Genomic DNA, 23,409 nt, shown 5'->3' on the forward strand with positions numbered 1-23,409 from the left:
TTTAGAAGGATATGATGAATTGGATGTAGAGGGATATGAGGGATTAGATGTAGAGGAAGATGAGGGATTAGATGTAGAGGTTATATCAGGCATTAGATGTAGAAGGATATGATGAATTGGATGTAGAGGGATATGAGGGATTAGATGTAGATGGAGATGAGGGATTAGATGTAGATGGAGATGAGGGATTAGATTTAGAAGGATATGAGGGATTAGATGTAGAGGGAGATGAGGGATTTGATGTAAAGGGGGATGATGGATTAGATGTAGAGGGAGATGAGGGATTAGATGTAAAAGGAGATGAGGGATTAGATGTAGAGGAAGATGAGGGATTAGATGTGGAGGATATATCAGGGATTAGATGTAGAAGGATAAAAGGGATTAGAAGTAGAGGGAGATGAGGGATTATATGTAGAGGGAAATGAGGGATTAGATGTAGAGGAAGATGAGGGATTAGATGTAGAGGGGCTGAGGGATTAGATGTAGAGGAAGATGAGGGATTAAATGTAGAATGAGATGAGGGATTAGATGTAGAGGTTATATGAGGGATTAGATGTAGAAGGATATGAGGGATTAGATGTAGAGGGAGATAAGCAATTAGATGTAGAGGTTATAAGAGGCATTAGATGTAGAAATATATGATGAATTAGATGTAGAGAGATATGAGGGATTAGATGTAGAGGGAGATAAGGGATTAGATGTAGAAGGAGATGAGGGTTTAGATGTAGAGGTTATATGAGGGATTAGATGTAGAAGAAGATGAGGGATTAGATGTAGAGGGAGATGAGGGATTAGATGTAAGGTTATATGAGGGATTAAATGTAGAAAGATATGATGAATTAGATGTAGAGGGATATGAGGGATTAGATGTAGAAGGAGATGAGGGATTAGATGTAGAAGGAGATGAGGGATTAGATGTAGAGGTTATATGAGGGATTAGATGTAGAAGGATATGAGGGATTAGATGTAGAGGGATATGAGGGATTAGATCTATAAGGGGTTGAGGGATTAGATGTAGAGGGAGATGAGGGATTAGATGTAGAATGAGATGAGGGATTAGATGTAGAGGTTATATAAGGGATTAGATGTAGAAGGATATGAGGGATTAGATGTAGAGGGATATGAGGGATTAGATGTAGAAGGAGATGAGGGATAAAATGTAGAAGTAGATGAGGGATTAGATGTAGAGGTTATATGAGGGATTAGATGCAGAAGGATATGAGGGATTAGAAGTAGAGGGAGATGAAGGATTAGATGTAGAGGGAAATGAGGGATTATATGTAGAGGGAGATGAGGGATTAGATGTAGAGGGGGATGAGGGATTAGATGTAGAGGAAGATGAGGGATTAGATGTAGAATGAGATGAGGGATTAGATGTAGATGTTATATGAGGGATTAGATGTAGAAGGATATGAGGGATTAGATGTACAGGGAGATGAGGGATTAGATGTAGAGGTTATATGAGGGATTAGATGCAGAAAGATATGATGAATTAGATGTAGAGGCATATGAGGGATTAGATGTAGAGGGAGATGAGGGATTAGATGTAGAAGGAGATGAGGGATTCGATGTAGAGGTTATATGAGGGATTAGATGTAGAAGATGAGGGATTAGATGTAGAGGGAGATGAGGGATTAGATGTAGAGGTTATATGAGGGATTAGATGTAGAAAGATATGATGAATTAGATGTAGAGGGATATGAGGGATTAGATGTAGAGGGAGATGAGGTAGATGTAGAAGGAGATGAGGGATTAGATGTAAAGGTAGATGAGGAATTTAATGTAGAGGAAGATGAGGGATTAGATGTAGAGGAAGATGAGGGATTAGATGTAGATGGAGATGAGGGATTAGATGTAGAGGTTATATGAGGGATTAGCTGTAGAAGGACATGATGAACTAGATGTAGAGGGAGTTGAGAGATTAGATATAGAGGGAGACGAGGGATTAGATGTAGAGGGAGATGAGGGATTAGATGTAGAGGTTATATGAGGGATTAGCTGTAGAAGGATATGAGGGATTAGTGTAGAGGGATATGAGGGATTCGATGTAGAGGGAGATGAGGGATTAGATGTAGACGGAGATGAGGGATTAGATGTAGAGGGAGATGAGGGATTAGATTTAAAAGGATATGAAGAATTAGATGTAGAGGGATATGAGGGATTAGATGTAGAGGGAGATGAGGGATTTGATGTAGAGGGCGATGATGGATTAGATGTAGAGGGAGATGAGGGGTTAGATGTCAAAGGAGATGCAGGATTAGATGTAGAGGGAGATGAGGGATTAGATGCAGAGGATATATGAGGGATTAGATGTAGAAGGATATGAGGGATTAGAAGTAAAGGGAGATGAGGGATTAGATGTAGAGGGGGATGAGGGATTAGATGTAGAGGGGGATGAGGGATTAGATGTAGAGGGGGATGAGGGATTAGATGTAGAGGAAGATGAGGGATTAGATGTGGAATGAGATGAGGGATTAGATGCAGATGTTATATGAGGGATTAGATGTAGAAGGATATGAGGGATTAGATGTACAGGGAGATGAGGGGTTAGATGTAGAGGTTATATGAGGGATTAGATGCAGAAAGATATGATGAATTAGATGTAGAGGGATATGAGGGATTAGATGTAGAGGGAGGTGAGGGATTAGATGTAGAAGGAGATGAGGGATTCGATGTAGAGGTTATATGAGGGATTAGATGTAGAAGGAGATGAGGGATTAGATGTAGAGGGAGATCAGGGATAAAATGTAGAAGGAGATGAGGGATTAGATGTAGAAAGATATGATGAATTAGATGTAGAGGGATATGAGGGATTAGATGTAGAGGGAGATGAGGTATTAGATGTAGAAGGAGATGAGGGATTAGATGTAAAGGGAGATGAGGAATTTAATGTAGAGGATGATGAGGGATTAGATGTAGAGGAAGATGAGGGATTAGATGTAGAGGGAGATGAGGGATTAGATGTAGAGGTTATATGAGGGATTAGCTGTAGAAGGATATGATGAACTAGATGTAGAGGGAGTTGAGAGATTAGATATAGAGGGAGACAAGGGATTAGATGTAGAGGGAGATGAGGGATTAGATGTAGAGGTTATATGAGGGATTAGCTGTAGAAGGGTATGATGAACTAGATGTAGAGGGAGATGAGGGATTAGATATAGAGGGAGACAAGGGATTAGATGTAGAGGGCTATGAGGGATTAGATGTAGAGGGAGATGAGGGATTAGATTTAAAAGGATATGAGGAATTAGATGTAGAGGGATATGAGGGATTAGATGTAGAGGGAGATGAGGGATTTGATGTAGAGGGCGATGATGGATTAGATGTAGAGGGAGATGAGGTGTTAGATGTCAAAGGAGATGAGGGATTAGATGTAGAGGGAGATGAGGGATTAGATGCAGAGGATATATGAGGAATTAGATGTAGAAGGATATGAGGGATTAGATGTAGAGGAAGATGAGGGATTAGAAGTAGAGGGAGATGAGGGATTAGAAGTAGAGGGAGATGAGGGATTAGATGTAGAGGGGGATGAGGGATTAGATGTAGAGGAAGATGAGGGATTAGATATAGAATGAGATGAGGGATTATATTTTGAGGTTATATGAGGGATTCGATGTAGAGGGAGATAAGGGATTAGATTTAGAGGTTATATGAGGGATTAGATGTAGAAAGATATGATGAATTAGATGTAGAGGGATATGAGGGATTAGATGTAGAGGGAGATGAGGGATTAGATGTAGAGGGAGATGAGGGATTAGATGTAGAGGGAGATAAGGGATTAGATGTAGAAGGAGATGAGGGATTAGATGTAGAGGTTATATGAGGGATTAGATGTAGAAGGATATGAGGAATTAGATGTAGAGGGAGATGAGGGATTAGATGTAGAGGTTATATGAGGGATTAGATGTAGAAAGATATGATGAATTAGATGTAGAGGGATATGAGGGATTAGATGTAGAGGGAGATGAGGGATTAGATGTAGAAGGAGATGAGGGATTAGATGTAGAGGTTATATGAGTGATTAGATGTAGAGGTTATATGAGGAATTAGATGTAGAAAGATATGATGAATTAGATGTAGAGGGATATGAGGGTTTAGATGTAGAGGGATATGAGGGATTAGATGTAGAAGGAGATGAGGGATTAGATGTAGAGGTTATATGAGGGATTAGATGTAGAAGGATATGAGGGATTAGATGTAGAGGGAGATGAGGGATTAGATGTAGAGGTTATATGAGGGATTAGATGTAGAAAGATATGATGAATTAGATGTAGAGGGATATGAGGGATTAGATGTAGAGGGAGATGAGGGATTAGATGCAGAGGGAGATGAGGGATTAGATGTAGAGGTTAGATGTGGGATTAGCTGTAGAAGGATATGATGAACTAGATGTAGAGGGAGATGAGGGATTAGATATAGAGGGAGACAAGGGATTAGATGTAGAGGGAAATGAGGGATTAGATGTAGAGGTTATATGAGGGATTAGCTGTAGAAAGATATGATGAACTAGATGTAGAGGGAGATGAGGGATTAGATGTAGAATGATATGAAGAATTAGATGTAGAGGGATGTGAGGGATTAGATGTTGAGGGAGATAATGGATTTAATGTAGAGGGAGATGAGGGATTAGATGTAGAGGGAGATGAGGGATTAGTGTAGAGGAAGACGAGGGTTTAGATGTAGAGGGAGATGAGGGATTAGATTTAGAATGATATGAGGAATTAGATGTAGAGGGATATGAGGGATTAGATGTAGAGAGAGATGAGGGATTTGATGTAGAGGGCGATGATGGATTAGATGTAGAGGGAGATGAGGGATTAGATGTAAAAGGAGATGAGGGATTAGATGTAGAGGATATTTCAGGGATTAGATGTAGAAGGATATGATTAATTGGATGTAGAGGGATATGAGGGATTAGATGTAGAGGGAGATGAGGGATTAGATTTAGAATGATATGAGGAATTAGATGTAGAGGGATATGAGGGATTAGATGTAGAGGGAGATGAGGGATTTGATGTAGAGGGCGATGATGGATTAGATGTAGAGGTTATATGAGGGATTAGATGTAAAAGGAGATGAGGAATTACAATAATATATACCACCGGCGCTGATTACAATATTTGAGCAGCAGTGTCAAAAACAGCTCCGTAATAGCTGTTATAAACGGATTATACACATAATTATAAAAGAAGGAGACACCGCGCTAAACCTAAGTCACCTGACCCTTATTAACCTCTGGTTCCGTTCGTGTAAAACCTCTCCACCTCAGTTAGCAAATAGCAAGGTTACCTTGATTCTGATGTGTGGAACTAGGGGACCACCTTCTCGGGCGTTCCAATGGATTAGATGTAGAGGGGAATGAGGAATTAGTTGTAGAAGGAGATGAGGGAGGAGTTGTACAGAGAGATGAGGGAGGTATAGTACTCACAAAAAGTTAGAAATATTTGTAAAATTTATGAAAAAATTTAAAAAGTTAATACTACGGTGATATTATTTCATGAAAGTATGGCATTTAAGTAGAAGCAGCAATGGTGATTTCATCATCTCAAACAATTTGTTGAAACAAAAGCCAACACCAGTGGTGGGTATACCCTTACAAAAATGTCAGTGTCTCAATAACTTGTCATGTGGCCTTGAGGATCAATTAGAGCCTTACAATGATGTCTCCTGCTGTTCACAAGTCGATTTATTGTGTGCTGAGGCATGGAATATCAGCTAATCCCATAGTTTTTTAATGAGATTCAGCTCTGGAGAAAGTGCAGGTCACCCCATTTGAGGTTTCCCAGTCTCCAGCAGCCGTCCCCTAATAATGCAACCTTGATGGGGTGCCACATTGTCGTCCATAAAGATGAAATTAGGCCTGTGTTGTTCGTGCAGAGGCACAATGACTCGATTAATGACTTTCTTCAAGTAGTATGGGCTTGTCATTGGACCATTCACAAAGTGTAGGGCAGTTCTGTATTGACTAGACACACCTGCCCACACTGTAACACTACCACCACCACCAAAGGCTCGTCTGGTGACAACAGTGGCTGATGCATAGCGCTCTCCTTGACGTCTCCAACAACGTTGGCTGCCATCATTTCTGCTCAGTGTGAATTGACTCTTTCATCAGTGAACAGCACTGAGGCCCACTGTTCCCTCATCCAGCGTAGATGCTCCCTGGCCCATGAAAGACGATGACGCCTGTGACTGGTGGTGTGGTCAGGTACTCTTGCAGGTCGTCTAGCACGCAGACCACATTGATGTAAATGGTCTAGAATGGTCTAATGTGACACTTGGATGCCTCTCACCCCCCTTAAATGTGCTTGAAGTTGTGTGGTATTCATCATCCAGTTCCTCAGGACATTGTTCACAATGAAGCGGTCATTTTAGGTTCATCCTGAAATTTCACCCACAAGCCAAATATCCCTAACTTTTTATGAGTAGTGTAGTTTGGTGATTTCTACAGCACTGGCACAGACAACTGCAGAGGATCAGAGGTAAAACAGAAAGAAAAACTCCCAAGAAGTGACCCCACTTTGGAAACCCCACCCCACAAGATATTATGGGGTTAAGTCAACATTTTGACACCAAAGGTATTTTGCAAAAATGCATGCGCAGTGCAAAATACAAAATGAAAATTGCTATTTTTCCGCAGAAATGGCATTTCTATGCTATGTCACACTTACATCACACTACTTGGATTCATAGGCAGGTTCTACTGGGTACGGAAATGCCATAGATGTGGACGTAAGCTGGTGTCAAGCGTGGCTTTATTAAGGGTGGGGAGGAATCATGTCTATTAGCAGAGTCAGTCATGCCAATGTGTTGTTTTTTTGGGCACCCACAGATACCAGATGAGTGCTATACCATAACCAGGACCAATGGCAAGGGCACTGCCAATACAAGTGGAAAGCTGTCCAAGGGCTTATTGGGCAGAGGAGTCTCAGGGCTTCTTCAGGCACCAGGGACAGGTGCAGCTACTACCTGTGCACATCCTCTAGTATCAGGAATGTTCTCCAATAGATCTGATCCCACCAGATGGTTGTTTTGCCCTTATCTGCATTCATTGCACTTGTAGATGGGAGGGGGCAGGGGGCACTGATCTTATATATCTACATCATTCACGGGAATCCTATGGTCTACACAGTGCTAAGTGCAGAAAAGCAGGGGAGACTGCTGAGAATGAAGGACAAGTATAGATTAAGTAAAGGTGATAAATGTGTGGCTAACAACCATGAGGGCAATGTGGATGGTATATATGGGGGCACTGAGGCTACCACTCAGGGCACATATTGGGAGACCAGTTTAAAATTAGTAGGACAGTGTAGCTACTGTATATATACACGGGATCATTATGTGGCAGTCTTGCTGACCACTAACCTTATGACCTGCTAGGTTACACAAGAAGAAGAACAGCCTTATCTCCTTACAAATCAATAAGGGACATTGGCCTGATTACATTGGTTTCCCAGGAACTAAACGCCCAGTACAATATATACAGACGTCTGGTATAAGTTCTGCTATACCAGACGGTAATATTAGCAACCAGAGAAGAAGCCATGATCTTCTCACCACAAACCATACTGAGCCTCCTCCTTGCTACAATCTTACTCTACAGTCAGGCAGAAGACACCTGTCCAGGTAAGTGACAGTCACATCTGATAGACGCCTTGAAGAACTGATTCTGCATCTATAATGGGACCCATGTGTGATAGCTCCAGGAGCTCCTTTACACCTCACGTCTTTCTTAGAGAAGGTTGTGTGTACACGTGACTCCATGTATTTCTATGGGCTGTAACTGCCTTGTGAAGCTGTTATGTGCTGTGCCCTAGACAGAAGAGCTTACGTTCATTATAAACAGAGACTATCACTGCAAGCGGATAAGTGTATTTCCTAAAAATAAAAAAAATTGTTCATTCCTACACAAATAGCGCTCAATCAACGCTTAAGGAAAAGTTGTGCAAATTATCATTTCCCAAAATTCTGATTGAAATGAACAACTGTGCCGGGTCCTCCATGCATTAGAGGCTATAATGCACCCCCCTTTGCTCTGGCTAATAGATAAGGGTCTTGAATGAAGGTCCATAAAGCATTTGAAAATATTTTTTAGAAACCAACATTTTCAGTAGTAGAAAATTTGACAATCCTTGCGTTTTACCTCTGAATAGATGTGAAATGGATCGGTGTTGGGGAATCAGGGAAATTGCCTATTCTAAGAGGCTGCCCGGGGATCTCAGGACATCTGGGACTGCGGGGACCTCCAGGACCTCAGGGACAAAAAGGTGAATACCGTACATGAGCAAATGAGTAAAAACCCTAACTGTCTATTCAATAGTGTTTATATGTATACCGTATTCCGAGTCTTTGGTGTTACAGTATGGTTTCTACATGTGGTCTCTATTGGTTGTTTCTGTGTGGCTGCTAATTCTATACACAGTGCTCAGCGCTGTCCGAGCACCACAACCCCTTCAAACAGCCGATCGATGGGCTTGCCAGGAGTACTAAAAGTCAGGGCCTGGTGGAAGTGTTTTCTTGCCAGAGAGAGGAGGGTGCTGATCGGCTAAAGAACGGAGTGGGGATAATGAATTACCAGGTCAATGCTGTGATCTTCTGGCCTGGAACTCCATGTGGCTTCAGCCACGCTCTCTTCCTGCTACCACCTCCTTTTACGTCCTCCTACAGCAGAACCATCTAGTGATAACAGCAAATATTACAATATAAGAATTTATAGTATATAGTGGGTGACATACAGACAAGACATTACAATACAGTATATTCAATAAGTAAATGAGTGGGGGGGGGGGGATCCTAAAAAACTTAATTTAATTGTGCAAACCTTGTATAGTCTCCTACAAAGCATAATAGTGTACCTGTCAACTTTTCCAAAGTCTTCACTTCAATCTCCATGTTGTAAACTGCAAGATCAGCCTGAAATGTAAACAGCTATTACAACCTTCCCTGGGCCAAAACCCTCTGCCCACTACACCCTCCATCACCCCCTTGCCGTGTCCTCCTAATGTTTCTTCCCACACAGCTTCAATAGGACAAGAAGTGGACTTCGCCTACTGTGCTTGTGGATTGAGAGCGTCCACCAGAGATCATATGGGTTCGACATCACGACCATTCAGGCGGGGATTTTGACAGGGTGCATCATGGGAGGCCTGGTCGTGATGTCAGAGGAAATCCAGTCTCCACAGAGACCTCAGTCATGTGAACATTCCACCGATCTCCGGAGAGAGACAGAGAAAGTAGTGCATTAGTAAGATACAGGGCCTGGCACAGGGAAAGGGAAAAATGTATAATAATTTTATAAAAATTTAAACGTGGAGATATGCTTCTGAAAGATGAATCTCCACTCCTAGGTCTATGATTGTTTAGACAAAGAAATGAGGTCTTCAAATTCATACTAGGGTCTTCAACCTCACAGAAGTGATGGGAGCTACTACAAAACGATATAAAAAATCTTTCTTACAGTTAATTTTTGCTAACATATTCCTTTGTATCTAGGTGATCGGGGATCTATTGGCCAAATGGGAAAAGAGGGAGCAACTGGAGACAGAGGTAATCTCAAGTGCAGGAACATTTGAAGAACTCTCCTTCTTATACCCTTGTTCAAGGGACTGTATGAGGTTAGAAAAACCAGCATCGCTCTCCATTCATTGGCCATGTCTGGTATTCATATAAACCTTGTGCCCAGAGCCGGTGGTCGCAGCGCCATTGCTCAGCATCTATGTCCTACTGCTCAGACCCTTATGAACATGGACGGCGGAGTGATTCCTGCCATTGTGCGGCCGGCCAATAAGAATCAGCACTAGAAGTGGTTTCTTCATATCAGCTTTGGAATCAATATATGTATATTCTGAAAGGGAATCAGAAGAACACCAGGGGGCGCCATAACAAGTCACAACAACAAGATCTGCACATGTACCTAGGCTGTAATACTGCTCTATTTTACCATAGGGGGATTTAAATTGAGTCAGGGGTAAATGGTAGAACACAGCGTTGACATTAAACCTTATTAAACGATGAATGCCCCATGTAGTATGTAGAGGGATCTGGGCATCACCTGTTGGTATTCTGCTCCTATTAGGTGGACGGGTAAGACATCACCTCGCTCTTCTTCATAGACCTAATGGATATCATACCAATCACCTGTTGTCATTCTTCTTTAGGAGGCACGGGAGAAAAAGGTGACCCATACACTCCGATAGATCCAGGTAAGAATGTATGTAAGTACACAGTGACTCCACCAGCAGAATAGTGAGTGCAGCTCTGGAGTATAATGCAGGATGTAACTCAGGATCAGTACAGGATAAGCAATGTATGTACACAGTGACTGCACCAGCAGAATAGTGAGTGCAGCTCTAGAGTATAATACAGGATGTAACTCAGGATCAGTACAGGATAAGTAATGTAATGTATATACACAGTGACTGCACCAGCAGAATAGTGAGTGCAGCTCTGGAGTATAATACAGCATGTAACTGAGGATCAGCACAGGATAAGTAATGTATGTACACAGTGACTCCACCAGCAGAATAGTGAGTGCAGCTCTCGAGTATAATACAGGATGTAACTGAGGATCAGCACAGGATAAGTAATGTATGTACACAGTGACTCCACCAGCAGAATAGTGAGTGCAGCTCTCGAGTATAATACAGGATGTAACTGAGGATCAGTACAGGATATGTAATGTATGTACACAGTGACTGCACCAGCAGAATAGTGAGTGCAGCTCTGGACTATAATACAGGATGTAACTCAGGATCAGTACAGGATAAGTAATGTATGTACACAGTGACTCCACCAGCAGAATAGTGAGTGCAGCTTTGGAGTATAATACAGGATGTAACTCAGGATCAGTACAGGATATGTAATGTATGTACACAGTGACTGCACCAGCAGAATAGTGAGTGTAGCTCTGGAGTATAATACAGGATGTAACTCAGGATCAGTACAGGATAAGTAATGTATGTACACAGTGACTCCACCAGCAGAATAGTGAGTGCAGCTCTGGAGTATAATACAGGATGTAACCCAGGATCAGTACAGGATAAGTAATGTATGTACACAGTGACTGCACCAGCAGAATAGTGAGTGTAGCTCTGGAGTATAATACAGGATGTAACTCAGGATCAGTACAGGATAAGTAATGTATGTACACAGTGACTCCACCAGCAGAATAGTGAGTGCAGCTCTGGAGTATAATACAGGATGTAACCCAGGATCAGTACAGGATAAATAATGTAATGTATGTACAGTGACTGCACCAGCAGAATAGTGAGTGCAGCTCTGGAGTATAATACTGGATGTAACTCAGGATCAGTACAGGATAAATAATGTAATGTATGTACAGTGACTGCACCAGCAGAATAGTGAGTGCAGCTCTGGAGTATAATACAGGATGTATCTCAGGATTAGTACAGGATAGGTAATGTATGTACACAGTGACTGCACCAGCAGAATAGTGAGTGCAGCTCTGGAGTATAATACAGGATGTATCTCAGGATTAGTACAGGATAAGTAATGTATGTACACAGTGACTGCACCAGCAGAATAGTGAGTGCAGCTCTGGAGTATAATACAGGATGTAACTGAGGATCAGCACAGGATAAGTAATGTATGTACACAGTGACTGCACCAGCAGAATAGTGAGTGCAGCTCTGGAGTATAATACAGGATGTAACTCAGGATCAGTACAGGATAAGTAATGTATGTACACAGTGACTGCACCAGCAGAATAGTGAGTGCAGCTCTGGAGTATAATACAGGATGTAACTCAGGATCAGTACAGGATAAGTAATGTATGTACACAGTGACTGCACCAGCAGAATAGTGAGTGCAGCTCTGGAGTATAATATTTTTTCATTATTCTATTACTATCAGTAGTAATAATATTGTTTGGTATTGTCCATAAAGTAAACCATATTCTGTGACCCTCTACAATTATGATGCATAAAATATAAGTATATATCGTATATAACTATTTATTTTGTAGCTTCAAAGAACTGTAAGGAGCTGAGGGACCAAGGCGTGGTTCTTGATGGCTGGTACACAATATACCCAGACGGCATGCAGCCTCTGATGGTGCTATGTGACATGACTACGGATGGAGGAGGATGGATAGTAAGTTTACAATAAGGACTGCACCTTCAGACGACTTTATTGTGTGGCATCAATTACCAGCTCTGTAATTATTGAGAGATTAGTGGCTCTAAAAGGAACAAATATGAAGAGGGGAAAGAGAAGTGACGAGGGCAGGAGGAATAAGATGTAATGGAAAAAGTTTAAGGGACTGTGAAATGAGAAGAAAAAAGAGATGAAGAGGAGAAATGAAGGTCTCTGTAGTAATTTATCATCAGGGGAAATCATACCAAAGATAACTATAGTCATGGTTTTAACAAACTTTTGCAATCCAATGTCTCCAAACTTGCAAAAAAAATTGGCTTTTCGTTAAATGATGGACACTTTACGTGGATCAGAACATGATAATGGCCAAGGATAAGATCTGTAAGGGTACGTTCACACTTGCGGCAGAGGATTCCGGCAGGCAGTTCTGTCGCAATCTGGATGCAAACGGATGGCATTTGTCAGACAGATCCAGATGCGGATCTGTCTGACAAATACATTAAAATACCGGATCCATCTCTCCGGTGTCATCCATTATTTTTTTTTCCCACAGATTTAAAGGTCTGTGCATGCGCGGACCGGAAGAACGGATACGTCAATGCGGCAATTTTAATGCCGGATCGGGCACTAATACATTTCAATGGAAATGAATGCCGGATCTGGCATTTCGGCAAGTGTTCAGAATTTTTGGCCAAAAAACGTAAGACTGAACTGAACTGATGCATCCTGATCCATACTGAACGGATTGCTCTCCATTCAGAATGCATTAGGGTAAAACTGATCAGTTTTTTTTCCGGTATTGAGCCCCTAGGACGGAACTCAATACCAGAAAAGAAAAACGCTAGTGTGAAAATACCCTAAATCCAGTTTTCCTTCCAGGTGTTTCAGAGACGCGTGGACGGTTCAATAGACTTTTACCAAGACTGGGAGACCTACAGAAGAGGTTTTGGTAATCAGCTCAGTGAATTCTGGTTGGGCAACGAGAATATTCATCAGCTTACATCCAAAGGTAATGATCAAGTCCTAGTCATTGTATCAGTGGTGGCGTCATTATTGTTTCCCTCCATTACAGCATTCTTATCTTCAAGGCCATATTTACAGTTCATGCTCCCCTAGGCACTCCTCTTCCCCTTCTACCCAGTGATCCCCATACAATCTAGATAGCTGATAGCCAAACGCTCTTTAGTCCTTAAGCTATCCCTCCCAACTCCTCCATACACATGCGCATTTACAGGGTGTGAGGAATATGGATTATTATTTACTGTCAGCCATGTTCCCACACCAGCCATCTGCTGTCAGATAGCAGAGGTAGTGAACTTCACAGGGGGGCCCTGCTTCAAAATCCAGCCAAATGGCAGAGAACTTCTAGCAGGCCACCTTTGTTTACAATTTCTCACCTCCATTCAGATAGCACGGATCCTGCAGGAAAACTTCCCTGCAGGGAGTCTAGGCCATTCCCCAGTTCAATCAACTTATCAGACATATTGGAGCCGGCAATTCATAAGGAATTATGAATCGCCCATCAATCGCAGACCTAAACCAGATATATATTTGTGTCCCTGTGGCCACGATGAACAGGCCTGTGGTTATAGTTTGGTGGTGGGATGCCAGGGAGGGGAGATATACATATCTCCCCACAGAAACCAAATAACGGTACCATGCTTGGACTCTACTGGTAGCCGGAACCCAGGTGGATCCATTGGTCCCAGAACCACCTCCCTGCGACATTCTGGTCTGGAGCTCAGAGCCCTAATCGGTTTTGTGACTCATTTGCTGCTAGCGCCAAAAGAGGGGGAGTAGACTCCTCCCAGAGGCCGGGAGGGGAGGGGACGGCTACAGGTCAAAAGGCTTGTGCCAGCAAGCAGGCGTGTTTTTTCTTCTGAAGGGGGGTCACGCTGCATACATGTTTGGAAAGGACCTGGAAACGGCTGACATCACTGCCTCCAATGTGACTACAGCTAAGCCTTACAAAAACCCATTATTAATCACCACCCAAAGGACTCATCCATCTGGTAAACTGGCTTTTGTTCTGCCTAACCCTGTTGTACCACGCCATCGGTATTTACCACTCAGACCACTGTATATATTTTCTGTGTATATTGTGTTATACCTAGTGAGCCCTTAAGGCAATTAAATATATAATTTAATCTTGTGTTGTTCTGGTATCTCAATCAAGAATCCCAACGTCCGTGTTTCGGCCTAGTTATATGCTACTGCGGGTTGGTTTATCACCCTATATAATCCCATTAGCGGCCCGGGCTTATATCAAACAAGAAGCTGGTGGCGGTTTTCCCGGGCTGAGACAGCGCTGTTTCACTGGGGCAGTGACCAGACTCCCTCAGCTTGTTGCCTCTCTGTGCCCGTGTGGACAGGAGGAGTCTGTGAACACTGTACCAAGACTGACCTTACCTGCTCCTCAGGGACGGCGTAACATCACGCCTTGGTAACCAGTTACCCTACCGTATCTCGCTGGCTCTACGTATTTGACGTCCGGCGGCAGCGAGGTGCAGTATTCGTCACACAGGGGTTGTCCCACAAAAAATATTCCACATTTTTCAAAACCGCATCTGTGTCGGAAAAGTTTTGTAACTGGATGTAATAAAAAAAAATTGTATATCCACTAAGTTATTCAACTAAATCTATCAGCACTGAGTTGGACGCTCATGCTCAGTTCCATCCTTCAACTGGTACCAGCTGCAGCAAGATACCTCCTGAGAAAGGGCACAATTGGAGCAATGAATGGGAAGATCTCTGGATCCATGTGAGCAGGGGTGCACCACCAATGAGGCCATTGCCTCAGGCAGCACCAGGGCAGCGGAAGGGCCATGGGCAATGAGCGCTTGCATTGTGGAAAAGGGGTTAAGTTAAGAAATAGGCATTGGGGGGGGGGTTCCGTTTTTCGCCTCAGGCAGCAGAAAGGCTAGGTGCATGTGAGGTACAGGGCTGGTTCTAGCTTAGTTAGATAGAGACTGATGTTTGATTTTCATTTTTTACATTAATCAAGAGATAACCCTTTTAACCGAAAGCCACTGGAAAAATCTAAATGAGGCGGAATTGGATTGGAAAAAAATGTAATTCCACCAGTTTTATGGATTTTGTTTTTACAGCATTCCCTTTGTAGTAAAACTGATTTGTGCCATTCATTCTCCGGATCAGTACAATTACAGAGATGCCCCCTTTATCATTGCTTTACTCACCAAACTTGGAGCCTACTTGTAATATTTAACGCCTTTCCTCGCTGCTTTCAAGAGTTTGCTATTGGACATTACAGGAGTGGAAGTATAAGAGAAGACTATAACTCCCAGCATGTCCAGGCTCTTATTATGTGATGTCAGAGAACATTACAGAGTGGGGGTAGAAGAGGAGAGAACTACAACTCCCAGCATTTCTCTGGTTCTTACACTGAATCCATCGCGTTTCCACCAAAGCTCCCCCATTATGTCACACGACATAATCACAGGTCCTAACCCACCACTTCTGCTCTTCACTGTTGAGCTCCAACCCCTCCTGCACCGATCACAGGACTTTGATGTTATCACAGGCCCTTCACCGCCACTTCTACTCTCGATTGCTGAGCTCTGCCCCATCTAGAGCTGAAACGATTACTAGAATTAATCGATTAACTCGACACAAAAAAATCCTCGATGCAAATTTTTTGCATTGATGATTCGTTTGTGCCATGTGACCACGGAGCGTGAGAAGCTTGCTATTACTTACGCTCCATGGTCACAGGCCTGCCCGCACAGCGCTGCACTGGATCCTGACTTACACACATCTTCAGGACATTTTAGTTCACTGGCGCTGCGGCTGGGCACTGATGGTTAGGAGAGGGAGTGGGGTCAGCTGGTGGCACTGGGGTCAGCTGGTGGCACTGGGGTCAGCTGGTGGCTTTGGAGGGGGAGCTGATGGCACTGGAAGGGGAAGCAACTGATGACATGGGGAAGCTGGTGGCACTGGGGGGAGCTGGTGACATTGGGGAAGAGCTGGTGGCACTGGAAGGGGAAGCAACTGATGACATGGGGAAGCTGGTGGCACTGGGGGGAGCTGGTGGCTTTGGAGGGGGAGCCGATGGCACTGGAAGGGGAAGCAACTGATGACATGGGGAAGCTGGTGGCACTGGGGGGAGCTGGTGGCATTGGGGAAGAGCTGGTGGCACTGGAAGGGGAAGCAACTGATGACATGGGGAAGCTGGTGGCACTGGGGGGGAGCTGGTGGCATTGGGGGAGTAGCTGGTGGCATTGGAGGGGGAACTGGTGGAATTGGAGGAGGAACTGGTGGCACTGCTGGAGGAACTAATTGCATTGGAGGGGGAACTGGAGGGGAGCAATTGATGGCACTGGGGGGAAGCTAATGGCACAAGGGAGGTGGAACTGATGGCACCACAGAGGGGAACTGATGGCACAATGGAGGGGGAAACTGATGGCACAAGGGAGAGGGAAACTGATGGCACAAAGGAGGAGGAAACTGATGGCACAACTAGGAAGGGGGAACTGACGGCACAAGGAAGGGGGAACTGATGGAACTGGGGGGGGGAGACTGGTGGCAGGGGGGCTGATGAGTTTTAATAGAAAATGTTATTTTAATTAGTTTTTTCTTATTAGAGTACTTGATTAATCGCTGGATTAATTGGTACAATACTTGATTACTAAAATAATCGATAGCTGCAGCCCTCTCATCACAGATCCTTCAGTTCCTGCTCTAGTCACTGAGATTGTATCTAGAGCTCTCTAGTTCTTTCTGTTATCAGCCAATAGCATTAGCCACACACACACACACACACATACACACCTGTGGTGTTAAAAATGAAAAAAAAAACTAAAAACTCTCAAACCCTGGTGGACGGCACCCTAGGTACATGCCCTTAGGTGCCTAATTCTAAATCTGGCCCTCCTTGGCTTAATAAATGTCCTGGATGATGATATTCGTGGTTTCTCCAGTTTACACTGATCTATGGGATATAATGAGTTTGCCTTTGCCCTTTTTGTTGTCAAGCTGAGTAATGTCTGACAAAATGCTAGGGAAACAATGGCTCACAACAATAGCAGAATATCTTGCTATAAGAATCTGAGTTTTCTAAAGATAGATTTGGGTGCAAAATCCCTTAAAATGCTGCCATATTCATATTTGATATGCTGTCTTATAGGCTACTTCCAGCTCCGTGTGGATTTAGAAGATTTTGAGAATAGTCGAACCTATGCCACATACCAAAATTTCAGCATTAATGGAGAAGACGACTTCTACAGTTTGAGCCTTGGTGATTTCATTGAAGGAACCGTAGGTAAGAGAACCCATTACTCATCTATTTGTCATCTTTGTGGTATCTACCATAGTCACAACGCAAAAAAACATGGTGGAAGCTACGACCCCAATTCTAAAAAAGTTGGACATTTTACCATTTCATTAAAAAAAACTAACTCATTTAGATCTTGATATCAGCAACACATCTCAAAAATATTAGGACAGGGCCCTTTCTACCATTGCCTACCCCTTCCTCTATCAACAACAGTCTGTAAACATCTGGGAAGTGAGGAGATCCCATCTGGGAAGTGAGGAGATCCGATGCTGGAGGTCTGGGAGAGGAACGTTGTACCATTCTTGTCTGATGTAGGATTCTAGCTCCTCAAAGTCTTCTTCTTTGACAGATTTTTTTTAAGATGCACCAAATGTTTTTTTATTGGTGAAAGGTCTGGACTGCAGGCCTCCCAGTTCAGTACCCAGACTCTTATTCTGTGAATCCATGCTGTTGTGATGTACTCTGTATGTGGTTTTGCAGCAAGCCCCTGAGGAGCCGGTGTAGAGGAGTGGTAGTGGCCCTGATGAGATGTAGTGTCCCCGTGTACTTCCCTAAGGCCCACGATCCCTGGGGTTCAGTGCAGTCAAAAGGTGGTTTGAAGGAATCAGGCAGATGTAAGAGAAATCATTCAAGAGCTTTCATTAGTGAGTGCAAAGAATAACTTGCAGTACATCCAGCAATATTAAATACAAGGTGCAGTCTCTGTCACGAGATGATGAGGTTTGCTGACTGTTTGATGGCAAATTGATGGCATCGCCATTGTACATGTGCAGAGGAAGTGCTGGGTTCAAAAACAGCAACCACTCGTGAGCACAGCGGGTGTTATAGCCACTGGGTTTCTACTGTTGGTCCCACGTTCATATGTGCCCGCATTGCTCAGAAAAATGAACTTTTAATATAACCAAATGAGCCTCTAGGAGCAAGGGGAGCGTTACCATTACACCTAGGGGCTCTGCTCTCTCTGCAAAAGCTGCGCCCTCTGAACTTTGATTGACAGAGCCAGACGTGATCACTGAAAAGGGGGATTTTTGCCTATTGGAGATGGGAGATGTATATATCTATCTCTGTATTTCATATCTTTTATTCAGTTCCTAGACTGTTGTCTTTGCATCCTCTAGAACCCACTTATTCTGTGTATGATATAGACCCCCTCCAGTCCTTTATATGTAGTACCCCACAGTAGGCACTACCATTCCTACACCTAGCTACTGTCTCTAAAGACTAGGAAAGAATGTCATCTGTGTATTTAATTCCAGGTCCTCTTATACTGTGCCTTAATGTATTATGCAACTATTATTACATGTAATATGCCTGGTTTTCCAGCAATTAGCAGTTTATCTGGCAGAGATCTTTAGTCAGAATGGAACAAACTATTCCATTATCCCCCTTTGGGGCAAAAGTGGGCTAGGCCCGCTTCCCACTAAGAGAGGGGTTGCAGGAAGCTGAAGTTTTGTTGATAGTTGTAAAGAGATGAGACATGGAACAGTGAGGGGAGCGACCCCCTCCTGCAGCAGGATTCTTCCAGGGAAAGCAGCTTGTAAAGCACCCCTACTCCTTGCAGTTCATAGATTGAGTATTACGAGGTGGTCAACGGCCAAAGGCACCCCATTCAACGGTAACAGAACCTCTAAAAGGTCCAGTAACCAGGCTGAATTCAGAGATTAACAAAGAGAAAGAAAAAGCTAAGTATTCAGGTTCACTTGTCAGTTTACCCTTAGCCTGCGGGAGCCAAGAGAAAGATCAAATATCGTTTGGATGACACCAATTGATTCAAGTAAAACCATTAAACTTCACCAAGTCTGGACTCTACTTATTCCACCAACTACTACTCTTTTTTTGCTACGGAGGCTAACCCCGGGGAGTGACAGTATCCTGGTAGGAGCACCACGACACAAAAGTATCAGGCCTCATCACCACTCGCCATTCCTAACCACTGGGACTGAATTGCCCTGGGGGACGCCTGTTGCATATACACCCCAGGAGTAACGTACAACCCTCACACATAATTATATATAAAAATACTTTACTGATAACATAGAGGTGATAGAAGATACAAATACAACTCATTACATGGAGGACACAACAAAACACAGCTGCCTCCTTTCCTGCCCTCCCTGGATACTAAGCAAGTGTGGCTAATATTGTGTATAATATATATATATATATATATATATATATATATACACTCACCTTAAGAATTATTAGGAACACCTGTTCTATTTCTCATTAATGCAATTATCTAGTCAACCAATCACATGGCAGTTGCTTCAATGCATTTAGGGGGGTGCTCCTGGTCAAGACAATCTCCTGAACTCCAAACTGAATGTCAGAATGGGAAAGAAAGGTGATTTAAGCAATTTCGAGCATGGCATGGTTGTTGGTGCCAGACGGGCCGGTCTGAGTATTTCACAATCTGCTCAGTTACTGGGATTTTCACGCACAACCATTTCTAGGGTTTACAAAGAATGGTGTGAAAAGGGAAAAACATCCAGTATGCGGCAGTCCTGTGGGCAAAAATGCCTTGTGGATGCTAGAGGTCAGAGGAGAATGGGCCGACTGATTCAAGCTGATAGAAGAGCAACGTTGACTGAAATAACCACTCGTTACAACCGAGGTCTGCAGCAAAGCATTTGTGAAGCCACAACACGCACAACCTTGAGGCGGATGGGCTACAACAGCAGAAGACCCCACCGGGTACCACTCATCTCCACTACAAATAGGAAAAAGAGGCTACAATTTGCACGAGCTCACCAAAATTCACTGCACTAAAATAGCCCCGACAGTCACCAGATCTCCAACCCAATAGAGCGTCTTTGGGATGTGGTGGAACGGGAGCTTCGTGCCCTGGATGTGCATCCCTCAAATCTCCATCAACTGCAAGATGCTATCCTATCAATATGGGCCAACATTTCTAAAGAATGCTATCAGCACCTTGTGGAATCAATGCCACGTAGAATTAAGGCAGTTCTGAAGGCAAAAGGGGGTCCAACACCGTATTAGTATGGGGGCACTAATAATTCTTTAGGTGAGTGTATATACACAAACAATATACCACCAATATACCATCTACTGGATCTATATCTAGCCAACTCACATCCAGTACCTTGTACATGTAGAGACTCATATATAAATTGCATATACTGTATAATCTACACATCCATAAAGACGGACAAGCCACAGAATCCACAGTCCCACGTGTAAATGGCAAACAACTACAGGCTACAAATATTTATATGTACATATATAAAGTCTACTGGGAATTATATATATGTTTACATCATATTTACAGTATATACATGCAGAGAAAGAGCCAAAGCCCCCAAGTTTCACATAGCTTATATCTTTCTGTGTCCTAGCCCCCACCATCGACGCCACTTTTTGACCACCCAAGTATCTTATCCAATTATTAGGCATATTTGTGTGGTCATCAGAGCGAGGGTCTGGCTGGAACCATATTTTCCTATAACAATCACGTTTGCTCTCCCCGGTCCTGTCAGAGAGGGCGCGGCAGTTGCAGAAAGAGAAGAGTCTCTCGGGGGAACGTTGCTCCTCGAAGCTCATTGGCATATAATAAAACATCATTTTTCTCAGCAATGCGGGCACATATGAATATGGGACCAACACAGATGCCTTCAGCTGCCGAGCGCACATGTAACAGGTCATCCAGTGTCATAGGGACAAAACTGCTGACAGATGCCCTTTAAATAGAAAGTATTTTTGGATTAAATAAAACGAGCACCAGAACTTCACAGGCTGGAGGGAAAAAATATTTCATATTGTGAATAAAGCTTTAAATTGTTTAGTTTTACTTTATTTTTATTTTTTTTAGACGATTCCCTAGAAGAACACAGGGGTAAGAGCTTCTCCACCAAAGATAAACATAGAGACAACTCTGAAAGCGATGAAACATCTTGTGCCAAATACTTCAAAGGAGCCTGGTGGTTTGAAAGCTGCCATCAAAGCCACCTCAATGGAGAATACCTGAAGGGTGAACACTCACAATTTTCCGGTGGGGTCATCTGGTACCATTTCAGAGGCTACCATTACTCCCTAAAGTCTTCAGAAATGAAGTTTCGCCCTATTATAAACTAGCTAGGTCAAAGTCTGAGAAGTGCAGCCAGATTCCTGTGTGTGTGGATCAGAGAACAAGTGAAGTAGGTCCTATAGAAAGAGGTCCTCAGGACGAGTGACTTTAATATCATAGCTGAGTAGGAGGAGGAGATCTTCCCCCACATTACGTTAATGAATAATGACTTATAGGATTCATGGAGATGTGTTAATGCTAATGAAAAGGGACTATACGTTTTTTCCATCATGCCATAACATATACACAAGAATAGATTACTGCTCAACGACCAGACATTCCCTACAACTAATATATAAAGCACAGATAACATGGTCCGAACATGCACCTGTCATTATCACAATAAAAGAGAAAGCCACCCAAAACTCACATTATATATGGCTCATAAACAACTACCTGATCACAAATAAAGAAATACAGCTTTCCTCGAAAAAAGAAATCCAGGATTACTTTAAAATGAACGACCCCCTGATTCACACTCTGGAATGCTCACAAGGCTTATATTGGAGGCCTATTAATAAAATACGATGCTCATTACAAAAAGGAAAAACTGAAAAAACTAAAAGAAAAATTAGAAGCCTTAAAAAAAGGTGAAAACTAATATAAAATAAACACCAACCCACAGGCTTTAACTCTCGTAACAAAATTAAGAGATGAAATCCGTTCTATACTATTGGATGACTATGAACATTGTATTACAAGACTCAAATTATAATATTATAGTCAAACCAATAAAGCCTCCTCATTTATGGAAAACCGAGTCAAAAAGATGAGAATCAAGACCAAAATAGCATACTTAACGAGATTAACAGATAACAACAAATGATATAATCCTCAACATATTATAAATCACTATACAATCTCAAGGATGACCAGACTATTACACAACCAGATTTGGGAAATATTAAACAATTCCTAAACTCTATACACCTTCCCACCATACCTGCTCACCTATTAGAGGAGCTCAACGCTAGGGATCGACCGATTATCGGAAGCACCGATATTATCGGCCGACATTAAGGATTTTGCACATTATTGGTATCGGCATCTAACCTTGCCAATATGCCAATATGCCTATAATGCGTATAAAGCTCACTAGTATGCATCGGGTGCCGGGAGCAGGGAAGAAGTGCAGAAAGCGCTTCCGATACTCAACCTCCCTGGTCTTCTTTGATAGGGCCCGCGCTGCACTGTCCTGCCCCCTTACAGCGCCAGGACGTAGTGCGCGCACTATGACCTGACGCTGCACGCTGTCAGGTGACAGTGCAGCGCAGGCCGGAGAACACAGGGGAGCGCGACACCGGACCCGGAGATGAACAGGAGCCGCGGTGCAGGAGAGGTGAGGAGTTTTTTTATTTTATTCATCTGAGGTCTGATAGGGGTTATACAAAGTCTGATATGAGGTCTGATAGGGGTTAAAGTCTGATCTGAGGTCTGATAGGAGTTAAATAAAGTCTAATCTGAGGTCTGATAGGGGATAAATAAAGTCTGATCTGAGGTCTGATAGGGGTTAATTAAAGTCTGATCTGAGGTCTGATAGGGGTTAATTAAAGTCTGATCTGAGGTCTGATAGGGGATAAATAAAGTCTGATCTGAGGTCTGATGGGGTTAATTAAAGTCTGATCTGAGGTCTGATAGGGGTTAATTAAAGTCTGATCTGAGGTCTGATAGGGGTTAATTAAAGTCTGATCTGAGGTCTGATAGGGGATAAATAAAGTCTGATCTGAGGTCTGATAGGGGTTAATTAAAGTCTGATCTGGGGTCTGATAGGAGTTAAATAAAGTCTGATCTGAGGTCTGATAGGGGATAAATAAAGTCTGATCTGAGGTCTGATAGGGGTTAATTAAAGTCTGATCTGAGGTCTGATAGGGGTTAATTAAAGTCTGATCTGAGGTCTGATAGGGGTTAATTAAAGTCT

At 42.9% G+C, this 23,409-nt stretch overlaps 1 protein-coding gene across 1 annotated transcript; it reads left to right on the forward strand.

Moving 5' to 3' along the window:
- Nucleotides 1-7,544: 7,544 nt before the first annotated feature.
- Nucleotides 7,545-21,499, forward strand: LOC120977585 (ficolin-1-B-like). The gene is made up of 6 exons (XM_040405581.1): nt 7,545-7,626; nt 8,154-8,277; nt 11,970-12,111; nt 12,994-13,123; nt 17,258-17,392; nt 21,237-21,499. Exons 1-6 carry the CDS (start codon nt 7,545-7,547, stop codon nt 21,497-21,499), a joined length of 876 nt encoding a protein of 291 aa, XP_040261515.1.
- Nucleotides 21,500-23,409: the final 1,910 nt, after the last annotated feature.

This window comes from Bufo bufo, chromosome 8, assembly GCF_905171765.1.
Source record: "Bufo bufo chromosome 8, aBufBuf1.1, whole genome shotgun sequence".
NCBI classification, from domain to species: Eukaryota; Metazoa; Chordata; class Amphibia; order Anura; family Bufonidae; genus Bufo; species Bufo bufo.